The sequence below is a fragment of the Mandrillus leucophaeus genome, unplaced genomic scaffold (assembly GCF_000951045.1).
Source record: "Mandrillus leucophaeus isolate KB7577 unplaced genomic scaffold, Mleu.le_1.0 Scaffold1276, whole genome shotgun sequence".
NCBI classification, from domain to species: domain Eukaryota; kingdom Metazoa; phylum Chordata; class Mammalia; order Primates; family Cercopithecidae; genus Mandrillus; species Mandrillus leucophaeus.
This window is the reverse complement of record NW_012101165.1, coordinates 37530-46855: the sequence shown is the minus strand read 5'-3', so window position 1 is coordinate 46855 and position 9326 is coordinate 37530. Positions and strand designations below refer to the sequence as shown.

At 48.8% G+C, this 9326-nt stretch overlaps 1 protein-coding gene across 1 annotated transcript in view; it reads left to right on the top strand.

Moving 5' to 3' along the window:
• The window catches only part of STRA8 (stimulated by retinoic acid 8), a 26181-nt gene extending 17775 nt beyond the window's left edge, over nucleotides 1-8406 (top strand). Inside the window, exons 7-9 of the mRNA XM_011972152.1 lie at nucleotides 1616-1689; nucleotides 4951-5062; nucleotides 8332-8406. Of these exons, the coding sequence (XP_011827542.1) occupies nucleotides 1616-1689; nucleotides 4951-5062; nucleotides 8332-8406 (261 nt within the window). The remainder of the gene's footprint in view (nucleotides 1-1615; nucleotides 1690-4950; nucleotides 5063-8331) is intronic.
• The last annotated feature ends 920 nt before the right edge of the window (nucleotides 8407-9326 follow it).

Genomic DNA, 9326 nt, shown 5'->3' with positions numbered 1-9326 from the left:
GTCAGATGGGCCCGGGAGGCCCTGGACTGCTCCATTTCAGTTCAGAGAGGAGCTGCCCTGTGAGTGTGGTGGCACTCTGGAAAGGCTGTGGAGGCTGGTGTGGGGTCCCCTCTCAGGCTGGCTTGTGAGGGAGATTTGCACAGGTGAGCACAATGTGTGGCCTGCGACTTTGGTGGGCTGATTGCTTAAGGACAGGAATTTCAGTTCTCCGTCCCTGTTTCAGGTCTGCCAGGGAGCAACATGGAGCTGATGGGCTTCAGAGCTGATGGACACTGGATCACAGGTCTTTCTGTGGCCCCTTTCCAGATCCTCTTTGAAATGACCACAGAGATATCACATAGAAGGACTACAGAAAATGTTCGGAAAACTAAGAGAGGGGCCAGAGTCCCAAGGGATTCAGTTCCAGGAAGCAAATTGAAAGAAGACAGAAAGGGCAGACACCGATCCTCTCGGAAGAGCTGTGTGTTGCAGGGAAGGGAGAGGAGAGGAGAGACCCTGGCAGAACCTGCCAGCACCTGCCAGTGTAAAGGGGCCAGTTAAAGTAAAGCATGCCCAGTTAAATTTTTAATACAAAAACGTCCCATGCACGATTTGGAGCATTCTTATACTAAAAATTATTCATTCTTTATCAGAAATTCAAAACATAACTAGGCATCCCGTATTTGTATTTGCTAAATCTGGCAGTCAAATAAGTGTAAATTATGTTTCTGTAACATACTTAATATTCTGTAACACATTAGGGGGAAGTAGGATGAAAAACTGTCTAAATAGCAAGATTCCAAATTGGAAATATATATTATAGACCTGGGGGAAGTGACTGGAGAGAATTAGATCAATGTGTCAACAATGGACATCTGGGTGGGATTGTTTCTCAGTAATTCTTATTTTCTTGATCTGTTTCTATTTTCCAAAATTTCCACAATGAACATATATGTCTCTTATAAAGCAGGTAATGTTCAATTATGTGCCAGGTATGTCTGTTATAAAGCAGATAATGTTCAAATGTAACCTGATACTTGACATATATTATCTTACTTAATTACTGGAATAGCCCTGTGAGTAGACACTGATGTGACTCCCATTTTATAGAGGAGGATTTGTGAGATGAAGTAACTTGTCCCAGGTCACACAGCTAGCAAGGGGCAGGCCTGAGAGCTGGCCTGCCTGCAGCCTAACCCAGAGCCTTCCTGACCCTCTGGATTCAGCTGCCCTGGCATGAGACTGCTAGACTGAGGACCCTGGGCTCCAATAATCTGTCCACCTTGGAGGTTTTGATGAGCTTTTTCTCAGTGGTAAACTGAGGCTCTGGTAATTACATCTCACACCTGAGCTCCCACCTTCTTCGGCAAGAGGAGTCACAATCCCCATTTCTTTCTGTCCCTCACAGCCACCTCCAGGCTTGGCAGTTTGTCCTGGGCACTCTAGAGTTTAGCATTCACCCCCTAGGAAGAACACCAAGCACAGCCCCCGGGTGTGGGCCCCCGCTCTGACATGCACGCCCTCTGGGGTATGGTGTAAAGACACAGCCTTTCCACTCATCGCTCCCCAGCAGCCCAGAGCAAGCGTGAAATTGTCAAGTTATTTCCCACACATGAAGTGTTGTGCTTTCTTTCAGATCCTTTTTGAGGATGCCTTTGATGTGGCAAGCTTCCTGGACAAAAGTGAGGTTCCAAGTACATCTAGCTCCAGGTGAGGAAGAGGGTATGAGATAGCATGTGCCCGTGTGTGGGTGGATGTGAGATTGTGTGTGTGCAGATGTGTATGTGTGAGTTTGCATGTGCATGAATGTGGTAAGTCAGAGAGAGAGGTGTGTGTGGGTGTGTGTGTGTGTGTGTGTGTGTGTTTGCATGCACACACCCCTGCTGGGGTGTTCAGGAGCCTCTCCTCTGCAGCCCCTAGATGGGTGTTGTATTAGTCCATTCTCACACTGCTACAAAGAACTACCCGAGACTGGGTAATGTATAAAGAAAAGAGGTTTAAGTGACTCACACTTTCACAGGCTATAAAAGAGGCATGGCTGGGGAGGCCTCAGGAAACTTACAATCATGGTGGCAGGCAAAGGGGAAACCTGTAAATCCTCACGTGGTGACAGGAGAGAGAGTGAAGGGGGAAGTGCTACACACTTTTCAAACAACCAGATCTTGTGAGGACTCTGTCATGAGAACAGCAAGGGGGACATCCACCCTCATGATTCAATCACCACCCCCACCAGGCCCCTCCTTCAACACGTGGGGATTATAATTCGACAGGAGATTTGGGTGGGGACACAGAGCCAAACCAGATCCGGAGCCTAATTCAGTGGGCATTCTTGGGATCCACTTTTTTTCTGTGATTAGAAGTGAGCTGGTTCTAGGATTGTGTCATAGACCTGGGGATGACATTATCTGTGGTGTCTTTAGAGTAGAAAATTCTTCCATCCTGGTGCAGGGCTGGGACACACCAGGTTATCAGCTGTAGGTTGTGGAAAGTCATCTGTTCACTTTGCACCCTATTCCCAGTGTGTGTTCGTCCTGCTAACCTCTGCTGAGGGCTGCTGTATCCCTGCCTTAAGTCCATTATATACTAAATGCCATAGACTTAATGGCTTATAAACAATAGAAATGTATTTCTCACAGTTCTGGAGGTTGGGGAGTCTACGATCAAGGTGCCAGCAGAGTCAGAGCCTCGCTTTTTCACAGAGGGCACCTTCTAGATAAAACTTCACATGGTGAAGGGGCAAGAAATCTCTTTGGAACCTATTTCTTTTTTTTAATTTTTTTTTTTTAAGACGGAGTCTCACTCTATCACCCAGGTTGGAGTGCAGTTGTGTGATCTTGGCTCACTGCAACCTCCACCTCCCGGGTCCAAGTGATTCTCCTGCCTCAGCCTCCCGAGTAGCTGGGTTTACAGGTGCATGCCACTATGCTCGGCTAATTTTTGTATTTTTAGCAGAGACGGGGTTTTGCCATGTTGGCCAGGCTGGTCTCAAACCCCTGACCTCAGATGATCCACCCACCTCGGCTCCCAAAGTGCTAGGATTACAGGCATGAGCCACAGTGCCTGACTCTGGGACCTATTTTATAAGGGCACTAATCCCATCATGAGGGGCCCACCTTCATGCCCTAATCTACGATTTCCCAGAGCCCCCCACCTCCTAACACCTTCACGTTGGGAGTTAGGCTTCAGCATATGAATTTTGGAAGAACACAAACCATCAGTCTGTAGCTCCCAGGGCAACTTGCAGGCAGGTTCTCCCAGCTGACCTGGAAGGAGAAGGCGGGAGGGGGCTCTGGGGCACAGAGAATAAGGGCCAACATGCAAACAGGCCTGGGCCTTGAGTTTAGGGGACTGTCTGAGTTCTGCAAAAGTGGGTTACTGCTTTTCATGGTGCTGATGGGAATGGATATGGAAGGAGGGGAGAAAAGGATAGCTGACCCCATGAAGTGGGAAGACACAAAATAAGATGTGAAAAGATTTTAAAACAAGAAGCAGCTTGACTAACCATGTCCCAAAGGAGTGTTTTCTGAGAGAGAAATAATTTAGGACTGAAATTCCCTTGCTGCTTTGCTTGAAAAACCTGTGGTCTTAGGGCCTGAAGGCACAGGTTCTTCAGACACCTGTGCTGCTGTCATGGCTAAAAAGAATCCTGGATGTTTCATTTTTCTGCTTTGGGAGTGAGAGTGACATATTCTTGTGATCCCAATGAATATCTCCATTGTCCTCTCAAGGGGAGCCTGGCCTATGGGTGCCTGTGAGGCCTTGGGGCTACAGCTGTCTCCTGTAACCCAGCTGGCCTTTCGGCAGAGCTTCAGGCAGGCCACACATCAGCATTTTCCCTCCATTCTCCCTGTTCCATCCAGGCCTAGATGGACTTGGGGAGAAGTGGGGTTGTCAGAGGAGGGCTTTGTCCTCTCCAGATCGACCTTACAGAGTGACTCAAGCGCTTCTCAGCTGTGAGTTGAGTTTCATTTCGCTGCAATTGGCTGGAAGAGACATTCCTGTTTCTGTGCTGAGCTTGGGCTGCAAAGACAACCATCGAGAAGCTGCCAGCCTGTCCTTGCCAAGCAATATTCAGAACTCCCTGCACTGCTGATGGAACAGAAAAACAATCTATTAAAAATATTCCACTTTCCCTAGAAAAGTCAGGGGTTGGGGCCAGAGGGTTCCTCAGCTGACTGCGGGGCCTCATTCTGGGAGGAAGTGAGGGCTGCCCCCTGACTCACAATGAGTGCATGCCAGCTGTCCTGCAGACACACAGCCTCTGTGCTTTAAGGAGCCCTTTGAAGCAGGGTCCACATTGCAGGGCCTGGCTCTTAGCGGGCATTCCTAAATGTTGCATGAGCCTCTGCCACCTTTCCTAAAGGCTGAGCTATCTCATCATCTTCTGAGGCCCTGCAATAACAGTTGCCATTAGCTTTTGAAGGATTTTAATGTCTGCTTCCAAATTGTGCTGCTTATGATGACATAAGCTCGAGTCACACAGGGCTTCTCCCCTTGTCCCAGGCAGGCAGGAGGAAAAGAACCTGCACAACAGGCCTCCTTTCTGCACCAGGGCTTGAGTTCCACGTTAGACCTGCTGAGCAGTGGCAACTCAGCGAACGGAACTCAAGACATGCAGCGTGCTCCGGAGCTGCCTCAGCAGCCACGGTGGAACCAGAGCCGTGGGGGCATTCTGCAGAAGATTGACTGAGGGATAGAGGAACTCTTGTTCCCTTGTTCCAGCAGCCACAGCTCAGAACACTAAATTAGGGCACAGGAGTCAGTCTCACCACAGTCTCGATTTTCCAGGGGATTCCAGACATGATATGTGAGCAGAGGTAACACAGACCTTTCAAGGAGAGGTCTGGGCTGTCTGAGGATTTCCAAGTGCTTGGTTCACACTGTAACCCAAATCTTTCAGGGGAGAGGGGAGCACAGTTGAAAGATCAGGATCCTGAATATTTGTTGTCTCTTCTTCCTTTCTATTGTCAGTTCAATGCTTGCCAGCTGCAACCCAGAAAACCCAGAGGAGAAGTTTCAGCTCTATATGCAGATCATCGACTTTTTTAAAGGCCTTAGCTGTGCAAACACTCAAGTAAAGCAGGTAGGACAGAGTAGAGGGCTGTGGTACCTCCGCCCACCTCTCTTAGATAGCAAAAAGGGCTCTGAAGGGCAGCCGTCACCAGACCTCACCCCAATCATACCATGAAGGGCCACTGGGCAGGGACACTCTTTCATTCTCTCTAGCTTGCTCCATGGATGGTCACCTTCAGCCTGACACATCCTGTAGAATGAATGGAAGATAGCCAGGGAAACAGGAAAGACAGAGAGGTGTCCTCTAGGGCAGGAGTCCCAAATCCCTGGACCACAGACCAGTACAGATCCATGGCCTGCTAGGAACAGAGATGCACAGCAGAGGGTGAGCCTGACCACCTGAGCTCTGCCTCGTGTCAGATCAGCAGGGGCATTAGATTCTCATAGGAGTGCAGACCCTGTTGTGAACTGTTCATGTGAGGGGTCTAGGTTGTTCTCTCCTTATGAGAATCTAACTAATGCCTGATGATATGAGGTGAAACGGTTCCATCCTGAAACTACCCTTGCCTCCCAGGTCTGTGGAAAAATTGTCTTCCGTGATACTGGTCCCTGGTTCCATAGAGGTTGGGAACAGCTGCTCTAAGGCAGACCTGGACTGGGAGCCCTTTGAAGCAGGAACCCTATCCCAGGGGCCTGACTCTCAACAGGCATTCATAAATGTTGTGTGAACCCTTGACACCTTCCCAAAACACTGAGCTATTGCATCACCTTCTACAATTTTCATCATCTTCAGTAATATTTGCTGTCAGCTTTTGAAGGATAGTAATGTCTGCCTCCAGATTGTTCCACTTAGAGTGGGCTATGAGTAGTGGGACTCTTGGTTCGGAGGGCCATTCCTGGAAGCTTTTGTCAGGGAAGGGGGATTATGCCTGAGCCACCAAGGGGACAGGTCCTTTCAGATTCATAGCCATGGATTTTTCTTTACTAATTTAGCAATAATACAACTGTTTATTTAAAAGGTAAGTTATAATAATAGCAAATATTTGTTTAAAAATAGTCAGGACACCTGTTCAACAGGCTAAGGTATAACTTGTCCTTTTCCAACTCAGTCTTCATTTCCCTCTGCTGGGACCACGGTGAATCCTCACATGGAGCCCTTCCCTGCAGTCTGCTCTCCCCTTCCCACCAATCCTTGGGTGGTTGTCCCCTGGACCAGTTGTCCCAGCCCTTCCCTGCAGTCTGCTCTCCCCTTCCCACCAATCCTTGGGTGACTGTCCCCTGGACCAGTTGTCCCCTCTTTCTCTTAGATACAGTTAAATTAGCCCACTTTATCAAGACTTCGAGAATAGACAAAAGGACAATCTTTGCTTTCCCTCCTTCTCCACATGTGGCAGAAAAGATAACAAGCCGGGATTCCAGTGTCCATACAAAGCAAAGGTGTGGCCGGGCGCGGTGGCCCACACCTGGAATCCCAGCACTTTGGGAGGCTGAGGTGGGCAGATCACTTGAGCCCAGGATTTCAAGACTAGTCTGGATAATGTGACAAAACCTCATCGCTACAAAAAATACAAAAATTAGCTCGGTGTGGTGGTGCATGCCTGTAGTCCCAGCTACTCAGGAGGCTGAGTTTGGAGGATCATTTGAGCCTACAAGGTAGAGGTTACACTGAGCTGAGATCATGCCACTGTACTCCAGCCTGGGCAACAGAGTGAGACTCTCTCAAAACAACAACAACAAAACAAAGCAAAGATGCCAAACTTCAGCACTCCTAGATTCCCGATGCCTCAGTGTTGCAAGAGCGGGGCCCAGAAATCTGCAGTTTGAATGAGCTGTCCGAGTGGCTCTGGGGCAGGAGGACTCAGGCTTTGATAGACTCTGGTGTAAACAGAAAAGTTTCCTTCTCCTCTCAACCTCTGCCATTGTCTTCCCACTGAACAAGGGGCCCACATGATTTGCCTGGAGACTGTGGTCCCACCTCCCTGACACTCTTGATCCCTATTTCCCTGCCCCTATCAGGAGAGCATGGTGAATGGGAACTGCTTCTCCAGGGCAGGAAAGGCTCAGTTTGTGGAGGTTGTCCTCACTATCAGAATGTCACCCTTGGGACCAGGTCCCACATTCATTAGATGGTTGACTGGGGTCAGGGATGCCACCTGGGTCCATGGGGATCAACCCTGAACTGCAGGGCCGACAAGTTACAGGGTTCATTTTCTGCTGGGATGGAGAGAGACAGAAGCAAAACCTCAGGAACGTATTTTTAGAGGAAGAAGTCATGGAGAGTCCTGAGGGGTTGGCTGGGATCACTGTTTACAGTGTCCCTTTAGGGACTGAGAAACCCTTGCTAAGCAAACAGTGCTGCTGCTTTTTTTGACTCAGGCTGGCATGCAATCATGGTGTGATCTTGGCTCACTGCAACCTCTGCCTCCCAGGTTCAAGAGATTCTTGCGCCATGGCCTCCCGAGTAGCTGGGATTACAGGTGCACACCACCACGCCCAGCTAATTATTTTGTGTTTTTAGCAGAGACAGGGTTTCACCACGTTGGCCAGGCTGGTCTCAAACTCTTAACCTCAGGTGATCCGCCTGCCTTGGCCTCCCAAAGTGCTGGGATTACAGGGATTGAGCCACCATGACCAGCCACAGTACTGCTGCTTAAAAAAAAAAAAAAAAAAAAAAAATCCTAATAGGTAACCCATGTACATGGCATAAAATTTACAAGTTACCAAAAGATATACAATGGACGCTTACTTAGTCTCTCTCTCTCTCTTCCTTGCTTCCTACCCCATACCCTCCCCAGAGGCAACTGCAGTGACCAGTTTCTTGTACACTCATCCAAAGATATTCTACAGATATTATATATTCTTTCAAACACAAATAGTAGTAGCCTACGATACACATTGCTTTGCACTTTGCCCTTTGTAAATAGCGTATCCCACAGATAGAGCACTCTCTCATTATTGTTGGAAACAAGCTGCATGGTGTTCCACTGGTGGGAGCACTGTGGTGCAGTGTACCATCTTCTATTGGTGAGCATTTGGATAAAGCCTTATGAGGTCCTCTGTCTCTCTTGTGGGACCCTGGAAATCCCCAGGATAAAAAAGAAGCCAGTTCTGCTCTGTCCTTTCTGGAGGTCACAGAGTGCTGAGTTGAGTGAAATTGAAATGGGACCTTCCCCCTTAGAGCCCTTGCTTCCTGGCCCAAGCTGGAAGTGAAAATGCAGCTGAAGAGACATAGGATAGAGTCTGGGGGCTGGGCACACCAGAGATGCAGGAGCCTTCCTATCTGCCAGGGCCTGAGACCCACAGATACAAAATGAACCTCTTCCACTATGTGTCTTGCAGGAAGCATCCTTTCCTGTTGACGAAGAGATGATCATGTTGCAGTGCACAGAGACCTTTGATGATGAAGATTTGTGATGCAGAAGAGGGGCTGGGAGGGGAGGGACTCAATGAGGTGGGCAGTTCCCAAGGTTGAATGCTGGCAGCTAAGGTTGCACCTGCCTTGGCCTCCAGGACTCTTTGGAGTGGGTTGTTCCAGAAGAATTTTTGATGGTTTTAGTTTCTGATTATGATAAAGTATAAGAGAAGCATCGCCTCATGTTGGTCTTTTAGGGCTATTTGGCACAAAGGGCCGGCCTGCGGCTATTGTGCTCCTATTAGGGAGGTACAAAGTACAGCTGGGGCCCAGGCCACGGGCCTTTCAAGGAGGACAGGCAGGATCTGTCCTTGGAGGTGACATAACCCCAGGTACTTTCAGCATGTCCTGGGCACAGGGCATTGCCCTGATGTGTTCTAGAGCGTTCCAGAGCCCATCTGCTCATCCTGCACACTCTGAGAGCCAGGGGAAGTGCTGACCTCAACCCTGTGCTACAGGAGCTGGGTGGAACCAGATTCATCTGCTGCTCCTGGTAATAAAGTCAGCTGAACAGGAGCTACAGTGAGGTCCTGGGGTTCTGAGGGCTTTCTGGTGAGGCTTCTGGGCAAAGGGTACATACATTTCCCTGGGCTTGGACACTGGGGGTGAGGGTGAATTTTATGTGTCAACCTGGCTAGTCTGTGGTACCCAGGAATTTGGTCAAACATTATTTTAGATGTTTCTGTGAAGATATTGTTAATGAAATTAACATGTAAGTCAGGAGACTTCCAGTAAAGCAGATGATCCTCAGAATGCTTCCTATTGGTTGAAGGCCCTAATCAAAAGAGACTGACCTCCTGGGAGAAAGAGGGAATCCTGCCAGCAGTCCGACTTTGGACTTGAACTGCAGCTTTTCCCAGCCTGCTGGCCCGCCTTGCAGATTTTAGACTTGCACCTCCACAACTGCATGGGTCCCTTCCTT